This window comes from Erpetoichthys calabaricus, chromosome 1 (genome assembly GCF_900747795.2).
Source record: "Erpetoichthys calabaricus chromosome 1, fErpCal1.3, whole genome shotgun sequence".
Taxonomy (NCBI): Eukaryota; Metazoa; Chordata; class Cladistia; order Polypteriformes; family Polypteridae; genus Erpetoichthys; species Erpetoichthys calabaricus.
The window spans coordinates 316,140,735-316,160,939 of NC_041394.2; the positions used below are offsets into that span (position 1 = coordinate 316,140,735).

Genomic DNA, 20,205 nt, shown 5'->3' on the forward strand with positions numbered 1-20,205 from the left:
ATAGACAGATACTGTTGTTTCTTATTTATGTTAATTAGTTTCTACTTCGTTTCTGATGTATTTGAACAAATCTGTATCCTTATATGAGATAGTTCTGAATTTAGTGAGTGGTGTAATTGATTCTTGCATGTTGTCTTGAGAGTTGTTGCCGCACTCAATGGTCTGCACTTGTTGGGGAGCGCTGTGCAAGAACAAGGTAGTTTGTACTATTGTATTGTATTTCTGAGGTGGCCATGATAAATTGAACATCTAGCTCTGTGAAGAGAATCACTTGTATTCTATTTTGTGTATTATATTTACCCCGTTTTTTTTTGTCATCCATTGCACATCCAGCCTACCTGGAAGGGTGTGTCTCCCTTGCCAATATTTTTCTTTTTGTTTTTCCTACAAGGATTGTTTGGAAGTGTTTTTCCTTGTTTTCGTAGAGAGTCAAGTCTGGGGGTGCTGTCAAAAAAAAAAAAAAGTTTCCCAAAAAACTTGCCTGTTAAAGCCCATTGAGGCATTCCTAGTGTGATTTTGGGCTATACAAAAAATAAAAGTGAAAATTGCTTCAGGGCGCTGTACGATGGCTGACCCTGCGCTCTGACCTCCGAAGGTATATGAAAAGACCATCTCCCCACAGGGTTTAATACGGTGTACAAAATACCAAACAATTGTTGCTGTTGTTGTAATCAAACTAGAAGCTGGAATTCAGGGTGCTGCACATACGTGCATTAAAAGCTAATAGATCATGGAGATACACTGATTACTAGTTATTTTTCATCTCTGGCTAAAGGTATTTTCAGAACCCATCTGAAGATGAATTCACATTTTCATTTTATATAAAATTCTCAGAAAATAGGATTAATTCTAATCATTTTAATATAGGTGCAGTACAATATGTTGTCAGTTTGTCATATGCTTTTTGTGTTCGGCTGTTATGTTATTGTTAACATTTCATAAATACTAATTGTTTCCTGCAGGAGGCACACGCTCCCTGGGAATAAGTTTGTTAGTGATTGCTGCATGTTACTTAGCCTGAATCTATATAGATATAACCTAAAAGACTATATTCCTCCCTAGTGATACGGCGGTGGTGCTAAATAAATCACGTAGGAGAAATACACTTAGCTTTTGTTTAATATCGGCTTACACTGAAAATTACTCAAAGGAAACTCTTGACAAACCCCATTCCTGGAGTGGGAGCTCAAGAAATGGAGTTCATTAACTTCGGCAATGTGGAAGGCATTCTTAGAAACAGGCAGCGATATTGTCCATCTGTCTGGAGATGTGCTTCAAAGTTCAGGGCAATTGTTAGAGCTTTTTATACAGTTTCTACAGTTCAAGGTCCCAAACATGGAAACAATCTTTTTCTAGCCGAGTATAAATAAAATAGCACACCAAAAGACCAACAACCAATAAAGCAACCAATAAAAATTAGCACCCAGTTGCTGTAAAATTTAAAGTGACCGTTTAGACCACTAGAAACACCTGTTCTCCTCTTATAGCCTGCCCCAAGAATTCCCACTTGTCATTTTTCATCTCATTGTTAAGTTGCTTTTAGGGCGGTATCAGTTTCTCACACTCTGTCAGCTGGCTTGCATAGTTTGAACGGTTTCTGCTATACCGGTGCATAGTTCTTAATTTGAGGAATATCAGTTCTTATGAGATAAACTTCATGGATAACAGTGACATATTTCAAACCTTTTGCTACAATAATACAAATAATGTGACAAATGCACATTGATTAAATTTTTAGCATCAATTCTTGCTACTAAAAACCTTTTATTTCCCCCAGGACAAGCTTTTCAAATGTTTTGCTGAACTATTTGAAGTGGCAGCATCTAGACCAGCCCCTTTTGGTATATGTGATTATCCATCCTCTCGAGCTATGTATGCAATTGACCTAATGCTGAAATGGCAAAATACAGACGAAGGTAAAATTGAGTTTGTTTTGTTCATGTCCACAGTAGTATATACTAAAAAAAGTTTTAAATGAAGTGTTAAAGCCAAAGTATAGACAGCTTTTGCAGTAGTAGCATCCCTAATTTTAGAGTTTTTTAAGCCAGTCTGTTCACAAAAGTTATATTAATATAATCAAATGGTAAGATCTATTCACAGCTGCATTGTATTTTTCTGATGTTTATAATAAATTTCTATTATAATAATATTGGGTGGAAATGTAAATCATAATGGATTAATGTATCACTCTAACTGTACAACTAGGAACAGAGAGACTTTAGAATAGATCGCTGCACTTCTGGTTTCTGATCTCTGTATATTGATCAGTTGGTCAGAAGCTGATTTTATTCATCAGGTGTAAATTATCATAGATGTTAATGACTTTGTGTTTTTTAACAGGTCAAAAGGTTATGAAGCCACAGATCCTGGAAGTAAACTTTAATCCTGACTGTACCAGAGCTTGTAAATACCACCCAAGCTTCTTTGATGATGTGTTTAGCACACTTTTCTTGGATGATAGTACCAATTCCCCAGTAACTCGTATTGTTTAATATTTGTTAAACATTTTAAAACTATGAATACATAGCAGAGCTTGTGGATGTTTTACCATTAGTAAATATAAGCAGAAAAATGATAAGTATAATTGACTTTGAGTATTTTTTTATCTTCACTTTTCTACTACACTAAGAAACATTGTTATTCCATAATTCTGTTAACTGTAAGGAGGTGATTTGATAATTTTATTTTTTTGCAAAAAAAAATGCTTTGGTGTTCTTAATTGATTTAAATGCCAACAGGCATCAGATCAAATATCTTTTAAAGAAATTGTGTGACGTGGTTTGTTTTTTTTTTGTATCAAGACTTATGAAGTATACAGTCATCTTTCTGGAATGTGTAATTAAGGCAAGGTGCAATCTTCCATATTTATAGGTTGGTTAGATGGACTGTAAACTGTGTGTGAACTTGATCTTTTAGTGTTACACTAGGGGGCTCCGCCCCCTGCTCGCTTCGCTCGCCAACCCCTGGTGTTGGGAATGACAAAGAGCGTGATGTATGAATGAGATATAGAATAGTGTGACGGTGTAGATGATGCAAATAGAAAGCAAACAATAAAGTGTGTGGCACAGTGTAAAGGTTTATTTGAAAATTTCTTTGTACACGCCGTTTAAGTGTAAAAGGTAATTCCAGCTCAGAACTTGTAATGTCATTTAAGATGGTTATTGTTGTGATCAGAGTCAAGTTTGTCAGAGCTTAGAAAGAGTTGTGTCTCTCCAGGAAGTAATGGAATGACTTGGGTATTAATGTTTTCCATTTTAATATTTTTTGGACATAATATAGTGCGTTGTGTTAAAAGGGGCATTTGGTCTAATGAGATTGCTGTTCCAAATGTCTCTGTAACTAAGTTGTCGCAGATAAAGGCTTGAGGAATTGTAATAATATGTGCCTGAAGTCCAGCTGTATTGGTGAGTGTACCATCTCTCAGTTGTAATAAGCAATTGTTATGATCTGGTTCTGGACATCGTATCTTTTTTACTAACTGTATCTTTTGAAAGCAATGCCAATTGTCTGCGTATTTTAAGGTGCACTGAACAATAGCTGAGTGCATGGCATCTGGAAGAATAGCTAATCACTGTCTAAAATCTCCTCCTCATAAAAGTACCTTTCCTCCAAATCGAATATTATTATTCATAAACGTTTGTAGAAGTTTATGAATGGTGTTGAGTAAGTGACTTCATGCCATTGAACATTCATCAATAAACAACATTTTTTCAAGACGGATGTCACGTGCAGTGCCACCGTTAATGTTCATAGTGAATACCGATTTGTAGGATCTAATGTAGTTGATAAAGATTTCACTTTCAGGTACATCGTCAGTTATAAGCCTCTGTAGATATTCAGTATATGAATGTAAAGAAGGCAGTCTAATTTGACCCTTTTGACAACAACGTGTAAATGTATAACTTGTATTGCCAGTTGTTTCTTCAGGGAAGTGAACTGAATGACAATGATTGCAAATGACATTCATTAATCCGAATGAATTTTCCTGGTGTATGTTTTCCTTGTGCCATTTGAGAGGCACGTTGTTGCATGTGTAGTATTTGGGACGTGTTGTTTTGGATCTGTAATCGATTTGCCTGTGCTGTGTGAGAAACCCGTTGTAGCCTTTGCTGCCATTAACGTATGTCTGAGACGGGAGGTGTTTCGTTTTGAATCTGTGCCTGTTGCGATGCAGCACTTTGATTGATAGTTTGCGTAATGTGGATCTAGGATGTAGATTTGTGCATATTTGCGTTGTTGATTTGTTTCAGGGTGCACTGTTCCAATGCGATGCAGTATTTGTGCACATATGCGAAAGCAGTATGGGCCATTGCCTTTTGGTGGCCTGATATTTACTCCGGTATATGCAAAAGCAAATGAACCATTGTAGGATCTAATGCAGTTCATAAAGTTTTTACTTTTAGGTACATCGTTAGTTAGAAGCTTTAGTTGAGATTTGCGTTTTTGGAGTCGAGACATTTTTTCTTTTAGAAATATGGATAAGTAATAAGGAGTATTGCACTCACTGTTAATATGGAGCCTTTTCTGCGGTTGAACGGTTAATAGTGCCTTATTGTAATGAGATCCACCTATGCTGCATAGCCGTCTATTTTGTTGTTTCTTTCGTGTTAGTGTGTTTGTTCCTGTTATCATTTCCTTTTCGTTTTGTACCCGTGACCGTGTATTCATGACTTGTTTCTTTCTCAGCATGCGAAATATGGATAAGTAATAAGGAGGATCGCAGTCACTGTTAATATGTTTCCTTTTCTGCAGTTGAACGGTTAATAGTGCTTTATTGTAAGGAGATCCACCAATGCTGACACCTATGCTGTCTAGTGTGAAGGTGTTGATGTTCACTTTAGAATATGTGGCTTTGGGTGTCACTTCTTATGGATGTGTGTGTGTGTCTTGGGGGTTGAGGATTGTTGTCGCGCGAGCGTCTTCTTTCTTTTTGTGTTCCTGTGTCTTGTTGAATCCCCCTCTTTGTGTGTGTCCCGTCCCTTGCTTGTAGGGTCTGTGGGGTGGTTTTGTGTTCTTTTTTTTGTGTTCCATGGGCTTGTTGAATCCCCCTCTTGGTGTGTGTCCCGTCCGGTGCCTGTAGGGGGGGGGGGGGGGGGGGGGTGCCTTGCTGTTGTGCGCGAGCCTCTTTTTTTTTGGGTCTAGTTTCGTGTGCAATGTGTTTCGTGCTTTGCTTGCGTTTGAATACTTTTTTATGTGCCGTTTCCTTTTTTCGGTGCTCTTTGCGCCTCATTTCTCCATTTTTCCTGTGCTCACTCCTTTTTTCTGTGGTCTTGTCCGCCTCTCGCGGCCCCTCATCCGCCTCTCTCGCCCTCTTTTATCTGCCTTTCTCGGCTCCTCAGCCGACCCTCGCGGACTCTTTTTGCGCCTGCGCAGTGCATCTTTTTGCAGCTACGGCCCATTGCCGGATGTGCCTGCGTCCATCATCCGGTTTAGCATTCTCGGTTAGTAATATGGATTCATGATCACAAAATGTTTTACTAAGTTAAGCTTAGCTTAGCATGTTAATTGATTTATGCATGTGTTGTGTCTAAGAATTCTGTGTCAGACTGGCTACTTTAGTCTTGTCAGGAACTAGGGGTCCCAAGCATTAAAAAATTCCTAAGCACATAGTCCCAAGCACTTCCAGTAATGCCCACTAGAGGGGCATATAACTATCAAGCCGTAGCTAGTAATGTGGAAAAGCACCAAATCTTTATAAAATAAAAGATTTATTCTTCCCAAAAAGGATTCCAATGAAAACGAAGCTCCACGGAGCACAAAGGCAAAATGGAATGACCTGCAACAAAGTCCCAATACAGAATCAAAATAGAGGGGTTGAGAAAACAGCAAGAAGGTCAAAATTCCAAAATATAAAAATAGCACAAGCACAGCAAAACACACAGATAACTCATCGACTCCAGAGCACATTCACAGTGTACTATACAAGATCCTTTGGATTTATAGGGTGGAGAGCAGTTTCTGGTTATGATTGTCAGGTGACCCAGCCTCTTGGGAGACCACCCACAAAATGCACAGAACATAAACACAGGTAGCTTATATACAAAGAAAAAAAAACAAAAATAAAGAATGATACATAAATTCAATAAACAAAAGAGACAAAAAAACAAGAACTTGAACCCCAGCCAAGGGAAAGAATTTTGGCTGAGACATGACAAATCTATAATCATAAGCCAGAGAGGCTGTATCTATGCCTTCAGGGAATGGTTTGTTTTTGATCATGTGTAGTGTAGTGTTCAAATATGCCATTTAGTTTGACAGACAAAAAGATCATCAGATGACAGAACCTTGTTCCAGCTGATTTTAGCCTCTCGGGTGCTTTATGGCAAAATCTTGGCCACTCTTCCGTAAAGTTGCAACAAGGGAAGCACCCAGGTAAGTTATTGTCTGCACAGTCACTCCAACCCACTGTAGCTTGTGACCCCTTAAGAGTTATCACAGATTTCTTTGTGGCCTCCATCACTAGTTTTCTTCTTGCACAATCATTGTTTTTGAACACGGAGAGCTCTAGGCATGTTTTAAGCTTTGCCATACTATTTCCATTTCTTAATGTTTGAAGAAATATTCAGTGACTTAGATATTTTCTTGTCTCTTTCCCCTGATTTGTAGATTTGTATTTTTCAATCACCTTTTCACAGAGTTGTTTGGAGTGTTCTTTTGTCCTGATTGTGTGGGCTTGGCAACAATACTGACTCACCACAAGCTGGACCTCCTACTCACAGGTACATTTATACTCAGTCAACTGAAACATCTTGACTACCCACAGCTGATTTCCATTGACCTAAAGATGTGACTCCTAAATCCAGTTGGTTGCCCTAGTGGTGATGTAGGGGTGTCTTTAAAGGGGTGAATTATTTAATGTTTTATATTTGTAATTAATTTTGAACACTTGGTAGAGTTGTGTTTTCCCTTTGACATTAAAGAGACTGTTTATGCTGATCAGTGTCAAAAAGCCTAATTAAATCCACCGTGCCAAGGGAGTAACTGCTTTTTATAGACACCGTATGTGAACCAAACATAATATTCGTAGAAGGAATCAACATCACAGAAATACATTGATTACTAATTATTTTTCATGTCTGGCTACAGCAACCAAGCCTTCAAAGTATGCAGATTGAATAGTTAAATTTATACCATAGATTGGTAAATTAATTATCATTATGCTATATGACTAGTTTAGAGGGTTTCTAAATATTTTCATGGGATACAAAAGTATTAATATTCTCAGACCCACAGGTTTATGAATATTGCATGAAATTCTCCTGTACTGATTGAGCCTTCATCCTTACTTCTACTTGGGCCTGTTCTCTTTATACAATATTTCACCTCTAGGCAAGTTGCTGTTTTTTGCTGTTCCTTCATGAGCTAGATACTTAGGATGACTGGACTAATGGTCATTCCCTCATACATTCTGTAACAAAGGACATGAAACATCAGGTCTGTACTGTCTTCTAAGAGTGTATTACTACTCCGTTCTTTAACAGCTTGAATGGAAGTAATTGTCTAACAACCCTTAATGTCAGTCTCGGTAACTCTAATACCAGGAGTCCATGCTTTGTTATTTTTGCATGTCTAGTACCCTCACATCCCAAACTAGTACCACTGACTTCACGGACTAATTCTAGACTAGTGTTGGGTTATCTTCAGTGAGTAATCCTTGTTTTTCCTAGGAGCTATGGCCATTGGATTTGTACTTGGAAATAGTTGCACAATCCAGACAACAAAAAGATAAAAGTGTGGAGCTCATTCACCCTACATAGCTGCAAATTAGGAACACTTTAATTAGGTGAGCATGTAGTGCTGGGCAGTATGACCAAAATTCTATATCACGGTATTTTTCAAAATTATACCGGTTTCACGGTATTTTTTTCCCATGCATGAGTGGATGTTAACCACATTTTCCACTGCAACTACTGGCTAAGAATAACCTATTCCACTGTCATGAGAATTGTACATTGTACAAAAAAAACATTTTAATGTGCACACAAGTATCAATACAGGTTTGCATGGCCCCATAAAGTGACAGTTTTCAAGGGGGTGGCACTAATGAAGAGAAGGAATCACATTGCATGACAGTTGCAGTCAAAATATAGAACCTTTTTATTGAACAAATTTTGCAAACAACTTAAACTAAAATTTTGACAACATATTTTCAACCATCCAAAAAGGCAAATATTTAGACTTAGTAAAATATCCAGAGGTGCTTGTCAAAAGTACTACACTGAACATGTCTTAGAAAAGGAATAAAGAGTAAATATTTTTTGTAAACCAACTACACTTTCTGTTAATGTTAACAATCTCTGTCCACTGACACGTTAAAGTGACTTTATAGACAACTTTACCATCATTAAACTGCATAATATTTAAACTAATCTCTTATATATATTTCTCTTCTGGTTCATCCTGCTTCCACTTCAAAACTGGTTCCGCCCACATGCAACCGACATTCGTCCTCTTACAAACCCTTCCCCACACTACTTGCAGCTCTTCTTCAAAACCGGTCCCAGCCACACGCAGCCAACACGGCATTTCTCGATTCTTACTTGTCGTCTTCCATGTCATGCACTATACTGGCCTGCTGAGCGTAATACATCCAACAAGTACTCGAGGTGCTACCACAACGGTAAAGTAGCTTTACCACCTTTGCAGGAGCCACCTGTGTCTTTACAACAGCTTCTTACACAGCAAACATCAGAAGCTAAAAATTATCGTGAACACATTTGAGAGTAAAACTCTTCTCTAGCGTTTGCTTCCATGGGTGCACAGATAACTCAACCTCCTGGCCACGGACCATACTGTATTAAAAGACACGGGCAAATTTATCACCAAATCTCTCCACTATACGCTAACACTTTTACCTCTCCAGGATATGGACAGTTGTATGTTTTTCACACAGCGCAAGCTACTGAAGTATGCTTACAAAATAAAGCAAACTCTGCATGCAGCGAAAATGTAATTCTCCAGCTAGATTCCATGCTCAGAATCATCAACCCGTTCGCTAAATCATACAAACACATGCATGAAATCGCTCAGTCTAATCCAACAGCATCTGTACGAATGGTTTTCAAGGAAGACCCTAGGCAGGATTTACAACGATACAATGTCCCGACATGTCACACCAATGTTGCAGCGATTTTTGTCGGAGAAGATGGCGAAATGCCTGCCAAAAGGGACATTTGCATCTATCCCATAGGCAACTCCTGTAAACAGATTTCCACGCTCAATATGAATTGCGATCCTATGGTTTACCCACTTTTATTCCCTTACGGAGACATTGGCTGGCACAAAGATTTACAACATGTTCCCGATAAAAGAACCGCCAAGCAAATAAGGCTTACTCAATGCCAATTTTACGCATACAGATTAGCAATGAGGAATACATTTAGTATTTTGCACTCCAGTGACAAACTATTCCAACAGTATGTCGTAGATGCGTATGTTAAAACAGAGGGCGCGCGTCTCAACTATATCAGATTACATCAACAAGATCTGCGCGTGGAACAATATAAAGGACTATCAGACGCACTGCAAGCAAACGCTGAAAATAACAACGTACGTGTAGGCAAAATATTCATATTACCGTCCACATTTCCAGGAAAAACAAAACTATCAGAATGCCATGGCCATAGTACGTAAATTCGGAAAGCCTGATTTATTTATCACTTTCACATGTAATCCTGCTTGGCCGGAAATTCTACATGCACACTGCGTCTTTCAAGAAGTATTTATTTCTTCTTGATTTCCGAATTCCTTTCTCACTGTTTTCCGTTTCTATTCTTACACCGCCGTATGCTACGGCGGGCGTCGGCTAGTAAATAATACTAAAATAAATAATAGTGCAACTTCCAGTAATAATACTATTATTTCAAGACTTCAAGCCCAGGTGCATTACACAGTATTTACCAAATAAAATAAAACAAGTGTAACTTGGTGAGACATCTTTACCAACTGAACCATCATTAAGGCAAATTGCATTAATATGGACATTGCTTCAAGCTAAGCTATATACATAAATAATAAAACTGCAACTTGCATTTATAATGCTATTTGTGGTATAGCCCTACGAAAGCGTATTAGGGCCACGGTGAAGAAAAAAAAATATATGTCGAGAATAAAGTCGACATGTTGACTTTATTCTCGACATTTCCACTTTATTCTCATAGTTTATTTTGTAATTAAAGTAGAATGTCGTAAACTAAACTTCATCCTAAAATCAATGTTAAATTTACTAGATTTTCTCAAACCCCATCATAAGTTAATGTAGCACATTAAATGCTTTGTGTTAAGTGTTCCCCGACCCAGTTGTTAATCGCTGTACATGCTTCTTAAACTGACTTCCTCTACACTAAGAGGAGGCGCAAGCAGCGATCACCGCACAGAATACATTCACATCATGAGATTCCTGTTCTCTGAACATTTAGAATGCCAAGATAAACACTTGATATCATTTTCAGGATGAAATGCATTAAAGCAGGTATTAAACATGCATGGTAGTGTGCCGGTAGTGCTTCTCCCTCGCAGTAAGGGGTCCCCAGGTCTATGTTCAGTGTAGAGAACCTTATGACAGGTGTGACGAGGCTCCAAAAAACTGGATGTATGAATGGGTATCACACAGGTTTAACTGAATATTGTGTAAATGGTGGGTTTGTGATCTGGTGGTCAGAGACACAAACACAGAATTCAATGGATGTTCTTCTGAGCAGGCTTTCTTTATTGCATGTGTGCTGTCTGTCTGATGTACCAAACCCCCAGTTCCTATCCTTCCCTTTTCTTTCTCCACATAACCAATCACCAAACGATAAACGTCACGGAGTGTTCAGAACTTAAAAAAAAAATTTTCGTTATACATGTTTAATTATGCCGTCCATTCAGGGTTGCGCCCATCCCAGCAAAGCGGGAGCAAATCCTGAACAGGGAGCCAGCACATCGCAGGGTGAATACGAGCAATACATACACTAGCAGGGTCAATATAGCATAACAAAACCCCACATCCTACATGACTTTGAAAGGAAACTGAAGCACGCCAAGTAAACCCACCAGAAAAACATGCAAATTCAAAACAAGGAACATCCGGGACCCCATTGCTGTGAGGCAGCAGTGCAACCTCCACGACACCGTGCCCCCACATGCTTTAATGCATTTTATTATGAAAATTATATCAAGTATTTATCTTAGCATTCTAAATGTTCAGGGAGCAGGGATATCATGAAATTAATGTATTCTGTGCTGCCATCGCCTCCTCTTAGTGCAGGAGGAAGTCAGTTTAAGAAGCAGTAGCGATTAACATGGCTCTGGGAACACAACACAAAGCATTTAATGTGTTGCATAACTTATGACGGGGTTTGAGAAAATCTAGTAAATTAAATATTCATTTTAAGATGAAGATTAGTTTATGATGTTCTACTTTAATGACAAATTACGAGAATAAAGTCAACATGTTGACTTTACTCTCGACAAACGGCGAGAATAAAGTAGAAATGTCGAGAATAAAGTCAACATGTCAACTTTATTCTCGTCATAAGCGTCGAGATTAAAGTGGAAATGTCGAGAATAAAGTCAACATGTCGTCACACTATTACACAGTACCCAGGTACATTACACAGTATTGAAAAAAATAAAACAAGTACAACTTGGCTTGCAGTATTATCTAGTAGTATAGAAACAGTATTCACACATTTGAACATAATGGTATGGTCCACATCCGACCTTTTAAATCCAAAGTATCTGCAGACAACAGACACAGCTCCTTTTTCCAGCAAAAGTTCTTCTGTGTCATCATGTTCAACTTTATCGTCTGCTACAGCTTCAGTTTCAGAATGTTCTCTGTCCATTTTGACACGCAATACCTCCACTACCGCATATACTTAGCTGCATGTGTTTAGTGGTGTAGCAGTGAAAAAGAGCCCCCGCGCAACACCTCCACTAACGCATGTACTCCGTTGCATGTGTTTAGCGGTGTAGCAGTGAAAAAGGTCCCCCTTAAACAGTTTCCCACTGCACCACGTTCAGAACGTTGTTTAGGCAATTTAAACCGGTGTTGCGGTATAAGAAAAATCCATATCATAACAAAATTAAAAAACGGTTTTCGGTATGAACCGGTATACCCCCCAGCACTATGAACATGCTTTTTGTACATCAAAGCTTTAAGCCCAGGAGCTTGACCAAAAAAATTAACTCCAAGTGCAGTTTAAAAGATGTCCCTGACCTGGAGAGAGTATCTGAAGTAAAGGCTCACTGGCAGGACAAACAGTGTCTTGAGTAGAAAAGAAGGAAAATGGTGAAGAGACCCCTCTATGCAGACAGAGTATTACTCAGTAGGCAAGTGGCTCATAGAGGCAGAAGGGTGTTTTTACTTTCAGACTTGCCAGAAACAAATCCAATGCGACAGTAATTTTAATCATGTTCAATATTAGAGGAAACGACTTGTGCAGGTTGTGCCAAGAAAAAGCACTGATCACATTTTTATATTGGTTATAATCTATGGTTAAGGACCACACTTCTTAGTTTTTCTATATTTTATTAACTTGGTTTAGGTGTGGATATTATGTGTAATATTTTTTGTTGTTGATGTAATCACTGTGCTATTCAGTAATAGTTTTTGGATGATGGCAGCCGTAATCTTTACAGATGTGATGTATGTTGCCAGGATTGGTGATGTGTAACGTCACCTTGTATCCTTAACACAATGGCATACTATACATACAAAAGTTTTCTTTGTGTTGGATTCTCATTCATAAACACACCTTTTTTTCTATGTTAGTTACACGTACTTAAATAGCTAGTGTTTGGCCTTATAAAGTTCATTTTTTGACTAAGATTCTGGTTCTGAGTTTTGAATTTCTGCTGCCCTTTTGGTTCCTTTCTTGTCATTTCACTTTGGTTGCAGTCTGATGCATCTGTCTGCGGGCGTTTCCTGTTTTCTTTTCTCTTTTAGTTCAGAGGAAGCAGAGAGGTGCTCCCACAACGACTTTAGAGTGGGGCTTTCTATATTGCGTTAAACTAATTTCCTGGTTATTTTGTTTATCGTGATCTTTCTTAGACAAAAAACAATTCTCCCTTTTCAACATATCAAGTTTCATGTACGTCAGGATCAAGTCTTGTACCCAGCCATTATTGTTTGCACATTTTTGCCAGGTCTGTATGAAGGTGTGAAGGTGATTTGATTAGCAAGTGTGGATGGGCACATGAATGGTCTCTGCAATGGACTGGTGCTCCGTACACAGTTTTTACCAGCCTTTTGCCCTGACTGGCTCCATTGACAAGCAAACCTGAATTGGATAAGGCATAATTGAAAATGTTAATTATGTTCAGTAACACAGAGTTGAAGTACATTTAGAAGGAATTGACATATGACAACAGGTAGGCCTCACCCAATGAACATCACCTCCATCCATGGCTCTAATGTCAATACAGAGTCCCCCCAGCAGTTCTTTTGGGACGTCTCCCTATGAAATTTTAATGGGACACCAAGTACTACAACCAGCATCCTTTCCCTTGAATTTTACCTGGCAGTAATTGAGTCTTCCACCAATGAGCAGGACCAAAGTTAAGATAAAGCTCAAGTGTTTCCTGTAGATTTCCCTCGTGAGAGCCACCCAGTGCTGGAGATAACAATCTCAGTCATCAGTCCTGAGTCAGCCATTGCTACCCATAAGACTGATGGAGAAGCCACTAACTGCAGATCAAAGTTCCTAGAAGTTCACAGGCGGAGTGGTGTCTCTGAGGCTGGGGATCTGCACTGGCAGTCGGAAGGTTGCCGGTTCAAATCCCGTAAATGCCAATAGGGACTCTGCTCTGTTGGGCCCTTGAGCAAGGCCCTTACCCTGCAATTGCTGAGCGCTTTGAGTAGTGAGAAAAGCGCTATATAAATGCAAAGAATCTATATATATAATTCACTAAGTCCATGGCAAACAAGACGCGCGCAAGACCGAGCCCCACGCACCAACAATTCACTAAGCAGCTGACCATGGCACACGCACTACAGAGCCAACAATTCGCACGAGAGCGAAAGCATTTGCCAAGAATGTTTTCATTAATCAAGAACGAAAGTCGGAGGTTCAAAGAAGATCACATACCGTCGTATGACCATAAACAATGCTAACATTATTCCCACTAACATGCCTCCGCATAAAGTCAAACTTAAAATTGGTTCAGTCGTCATGCTTCTCAGAAACCTCATGCCAGCAAGAAGTCTCTGTAAAAGCACTAGACTGACTGTTCTCAGCATTCACCGCAATGTACTGGAGTGTAAAACAATCGCAGCTCCTACCTTACAAACTGTCCATATTCTCCGGATTTCCCTGACCCCATCAGATTCAAATTTGCCTTTTATTTTTACACGCAGACAATTTCCTGTTAGATTGGCCTTTGCAATGTCAATTAATAAGGTGCAGTGACAAACTTTCAAAAAGTTATGCCTGTATCTGCCAAAACCAGTTTTCAGTCACGGAAAATTGTATGTTGCTCTCTCCTGAGTTCCATCTTTTCATTCATTTACAGCACACAGGCGCGCGCACGAGAGAGAGAGACACACACACACACACACAGGCGCACATGCGTGAGAGAGAGAGAGAATCCCTGAACCCATCAGATTCAAATTTGCCTTTTACGTTTACACGCAGACAATTTCCTGTTAGACTGGCCTTTGCAATGAAAATTAATAAGGCACAGGAACAGACTTTCAAAACGATATGCCTGTATCTGCCAAACCCAGTTTTTAGTCACGGACAATTGTATGTTGCTCTCTCCAGAGTTCCATCTTTTCATTCAATTACAGTCGTATCCTCAAACCCACCCCATTTGGACAACTGTGTCTTTCAGGAAGTGTTCACCCATCAGTACATAATTATGTGGTGTATACTATGCTGCAGGTTGGCTAGTTATTATTATTAGAAGACATTCTACAAACTGTACATCATGATACTCATGTGGCTAGCAATACCTGTTTAGCTCTTTTTGTATCTCTGGGTACAGTCATACTCCATTTCTTCCCGATTTGTGCTGCCCTTCCACATTCTCCTTTCTTTGACACAGGTCCCTCAGTGGGCTCCATTTCCATCTACCTTAGGGATGCCACCATTGCTCAAATCAATGCCTCCTGTCTCTGTGAACAGAAAACATACCTATCATTGCCCAAAGAGATGTATGGGGTATGCTACATGGTCCTAAAAAATGCCACTCTTTGTGATTCCTTTCCAACTTTCCAGGTATCCCCATAGCCTCCCCTTTACAGAAGCAAAAGGGAGGACCATCCACTAAAACCTATTCCCAAGTGGCTTATGGGCACCAGAACTGCATTGCCTCAAGTGATAGAAGTTATTTATGGAGAGAGGATAAATGAGCTGTCCCAAGCAATAAAACTGGTTGCATATAGGACTTCAGACTTCTTGGCCCAAGTGCCCACTGATCAAAGTTGCAATACAAAACAGAATGGCCTTGGATGTGTTGCTGCCAGACCAGGGTGGGACCTGCACAGTCACAGGCTCTCAATGCTGCACTTACATTCATAGTGTCTTCACCAACCTCTCTTCCTTGATTGACCACATCCTTTGAGCTCCTTTTTCACCACGACAGACCAATGCAGAGCCCGCATTACTGCGGATGCCGCACCGATCCGCCTGTTGATCTCACGCTCAATTCTTCCCTCACTCATGAACAAGACCCCAAGATACTTGAACTCCTCCACTTGGGGCAGGATCTCGCTACCAACCCTGAGAGGGCACTCCACCCTTTTCCGGCTGAGGACCATGGTCTCGGATTTGGAGGTGCTGATTCCCATCCCAGCCGCTACACACTCGGCTGCGAACCGATTCAGAGAGAGCTGAAGATCACTATATATATATAAAAATCATTATAAGTCATAATACACACTTTTTATGCTCCATAACTAATAACTACATCTCTTTCCTGAGTGAGTGTTTTTTATAAAATGTTTCTTTGTGATGTAGTGTATGCTGCAGGCCATAACTGTACTTACCAACTCTCATGTTTCAAGAATATTCTGTGACCAGCACACTCTAGAATGTGATACACCCAGTTACCTCAAGACGAGTTCAGAACTGTCCATGCCATAGATGGGTGTCATGTACAAAGCCTTCCATAATGTTTTGGGCAAAGTTTAAAGTTACAAATCACACAATTCAGACGTGATTAAAGTACACATTGTATATATTTTGGTCACACCATGTAGAAATGACACTTTTTCTACATGGTCCCCCCATTTCAGGGCACCATAAGGTTTGGGACACAGCAATGGCAGGTCCGTTGAAGCATTCATATTTAGTACTTTGTTGTATATGCCTTGCATGCAATGACTGCTTGCAGTCTGTGATTCATAGACATTACCAGGCGCTTAGGATCTTCTGCCAAGCCTCTAATTCAGCCATTTTCGGCTCCTGCTTGTTTCAGCAGCTTGTCCACTTGCTTTCTCTTCAGAATATGGAAGGCCTGCTCAATTGGATTTAAATTTAATTTACTGGCTCGGCCATTCAAGAATTTTCTATTTTTTGGTTTGAAAAACCCCTGTTTTACCTCAGCAGTATGTTTGGGATCATTATCTTGTTGTAGGATAAAGCACCATCCAATGAGTTTGAAGGTATTTACCAGAATTTGAGCAGATGTGTCTATACACCCCAGAATTCATTGTGCCTCTGCAGTTCCATCATCAACAAAGAGAAGTGTGCCAGCTCCTGTGGTAGCCATACATGCCCAAGCCATAACACCCCCAACACCATGTTTAACAGATGAGGTGGTCTGCTTTGGATCTTGGGCAGTCCCTTTTTGTCTCCACACTTTGCTCTTGCCATCACTCTGATATAGGTTCATCTTCGTCTTGTCTGTCCACAAGACCTTTTTCCAGAATTCTGCAGGCTCTTTTCAGTCCTTTTTTCGCAAACATAGATAGATAGATGCTTTATCAATCCCAAGGGGAAATTCACATATTCCAGCAGCAGTATACTGATGCAAAAAACAATATTAAAGAGTAATAAAAATGCAGGTAGAAACAGACAATAACTTTGAATAATGTTAACGTTTAACCCCCCCAACCCCAGGTGGAATTGAAGAGTCACATAGTGTGGGGGAGGAACGATCTCCTTGGTCTGTTAGTGGAGCAGGACAGTGACAGCAGTCTGTCGCTGAAGCTGCTCCTCTGTCTGGAGATGACACTGTTCAGTGGATGCAGTGGATTCTCCATAATTGATAGGAGCCTGCTGAGCGCCCGTCGCTCCACCACGGATGTCAAACTGTCCAGCTCCATGTCTATAATAGAGCCTGCTTTCCTCACCAGTTTGTCCAGGCGTGAGGCGTCCTTTTTCTTAATGCTGTCTCCCCAGCACACCACCCCGTAGAAGAGGGCGCTCGCCACAACTGTTGATAGAAAACATTATTCTGGCAATCCTGTTTTTTGTGGCTAACTAGTGGTTTACATCTTGCATTGTGGCCTCTGTATTTCTGTTCATGGAGTCTTCTGCAGATATTAGTCTTACACATTCTCCTCTGCTTCCTGAAGACTGTTTCTGATCTGTCAGACAGGCTCTTGGGACTTTTACTTCACCACATTGAGGATTCTTCTGTCATCAGCAGTGGAGGTGGCTTCCTTGGCCTACCAATCCCTTTATTACCAAGCTCACCAATGTGTGTTTTCTTCTTAATTATATTCCAGACAGTTGATTTAGATAATCCTAAGGTTTTACTGGTAACTCTCAATAGTTTTATTCTTGTTTTTCAACCACATAATGACTTTTTTGACTTTCATTGGTACAGCTCTTGTCCTCATGTTGAACGATAGCAACTACACACTCCAAAGGGTAGAAGCAAGCCACGGTATCTTATGGAGCAATGACACACACCTGAGTAAACTCCTGTGACGTCACTTGTCCCAAACATTATGGTGCCCTGAAATTGGTGACCATGTATAAAGAGTGTTGTCATTTCATGAAATGTTTATGTGAAATAAATGAATGCCTGCAATGTGCACTACAATCACGTCTGAATTGTTTGATTTGGAATTTTAAACTGTGGAGCAGAGGGGTAAATTAAATAGTAAATGTGTCTTTGTCCCAAGTATTATGGAGGGCACTGTGGCTGTACCAAGTAGAAAAGCCCTACACTGTACTGAATTTGGTTCTGACCGGGCCAAGGAGCGTCAATAAACAGAATAAGAGCAACGTCTGGTCTTGACTCTTCCACTGATTGCTGTTGTCTTGTGAATCTGCATGTATGGTTTTAATTGATGTTATTTATGTTGGGCAGCGCAGTGGTAGCACTGCTGCCTCACAGTCAGGAGACCCGGGTTCGCTTCGGTCCTCCCTGCGTGGAGTTTGCATGTTCTCCTAGTGTCTGCGTGGGTTTCCTCCCACAGTCCAAAGGCATGCAGGTTAGGTGCATTGGCGATTCTAAATTGTCTCTAGTGTGTGCTTGTTGTGTGTGTGTGTGCATGCCCTGGGTTTGTTTCCTACCTTGCACCCTGTGCTGGCTGGGATTGGCTCCAGCAGACCCCCATGACCTCAAATCCTGTAGTTAGGATATAGCTGGTTGGGTAATGGATGGAAGGATGGATGGTTATTTATGTTTGTATTTACTTGTCTTTGCCAGGATATTATGCAATTAGAATTATTACGGGTGGCCAACCAGTATTGTGTAATACTGCTTATGTTAGAGGGATTAGTCATATGTCACAAAGCATTTACTTCACATATCCCTCATTGTTGTTATGTTTATTTATTATTATTGTCACACTTCACACAAGTGTTTCCTGAGAATATGGTGACCTTTGAATGAAGCATAATCATTTTTAGTTTCACTCTGATACACTTGAGTTCTAACCCCCAGGCCCTAGCTTGTGACAGCACTGTGGGATTTGCGCCAAACCACATTTCTGCATTTTACTCTTCTAGGTTCAAGCCTATAATGGTTTCAAAGTGTGTTCAAATCACTGTCCAATAAATACATGAAAAATGAAAACAGAGACTAACAAAAAAAACCACTGACTTGTATACATCCTGTGCTACAGGACTAGGGCTTCGAGTTATTTTTGTGAGTGGCGCTTCTGTAAGGCACTATATAAATAAAATGTGTTATTTCTATTATTATTATTTGTTTTCTACAAGTACATGACCCATTAGAAGTTAACAAGCTGGATAAATATCAACAGATCTGCTTTCACCCACCACAGATGATAGGCACCCCACCTTTAGCTGAACTCACATTTGATTCAGTGGCTGACATGCTGCTATATAACCTGTTAGTATTTGCTCATTTCTGTTTTTAAAGCAATACTCGTGTAATCAAGTTTGTTCTTAAAGCTTGTCTGACTGAGCATCTTGAGAAAGAGGGTTCCTTATGATACAATTTATTTTTGTATAGCCCATAATCACACAAGAAGTAATAACACCAGGTTATTTACTCCGTCATTGCTAACAGAGCAGTAACATTACGGGTGATAAAAATGGATTTCCTTTTTTAGCAGTATTTCTTGTATGTTTCAGGTCTTAATGGTGCTACACAGATGGCTGTAATCGCTTGTTTTTTTTAATATGGCAGATGTCATTTTCACAAGACAAATTACTGTATCCAACATCCTCGGGCGGACGTGGAAACAGCGAGTGACATCATTCATTCTGCTGTTGCTAAGTTACAAACGCAGCATCCTGAGGCGCTTGTGCTAATCGCTGGAGACTTTAACCATGTGACGCTGGACAAAACATTACCAGCCTTCTCCCAGTATGTGGACTGTAACACCCGGGGAAATAAGACTATTGATTTACTGTATGCAAACATTAAAGACGCATACAGCGCCACTCCGCTGCCTGCGCTTGGGAAAGCAGATCATAACGTGGTTCTGCTTCAGCCTCACTACAAACCAAAAGTGAGGGTCCTACCTACAACCACACGCTTATTCAGGAAGTGGTCCCCTGAGGCAGAGAAGGCTCTAAGAGAATGCTTTGGAACTACAGACTGGGATATCCTGCAGGGATCACATAGTGAGAACATTGAGGAAGTTGTTGACTGCACTACTGACTACATCAACTTCTGTATGGACATTGTAGTTCCAGTAAGAACTGTACGCTGCTATTCTAACAACAAGCCATGGATTACAAGTGACATCAAGGGTCTTTTGAACCAGAAGAAAAGGGCTTTTAAAGGCAGTGATCAGCATGAGCTCAAGCGCGTGCAGAAGGAACTTAGAGTCCAGCTCAGGGCGGTGAA

General features: G+C 40.0%; 1 protein-coding gene across 1 annotated transcript in view; it reads left to right on the forward strand.

Annotated features, from left to right (window-relative positions):
- Positions 1 to 2,584, forward strand: part of ttll12 (tubulin tyrosine ligase-like family, member 12) — a 102,857-nt gene extending 100,273 nt beyond the window's left edge. The window contains exons 13-14 of the mRNA XM_028817741.2: positions 1,778 to 1,916; positions 2,341 to 2,584. Of these exons, the coding sequence (XP_028673574.1) occupies positions 1,778 to 1,916; positions 2,341 to 2,492 (291 nt within the window). The 3' untranslated portion in view covers positions 2,493 to 2,584. The remainder of the gene's footprint in view (positions 1 to 1,777; positions 1,917 to 2,340) is intronic.
- Positions 2,585 to 20,205: the final 17,621 nt, after the last annotated feature.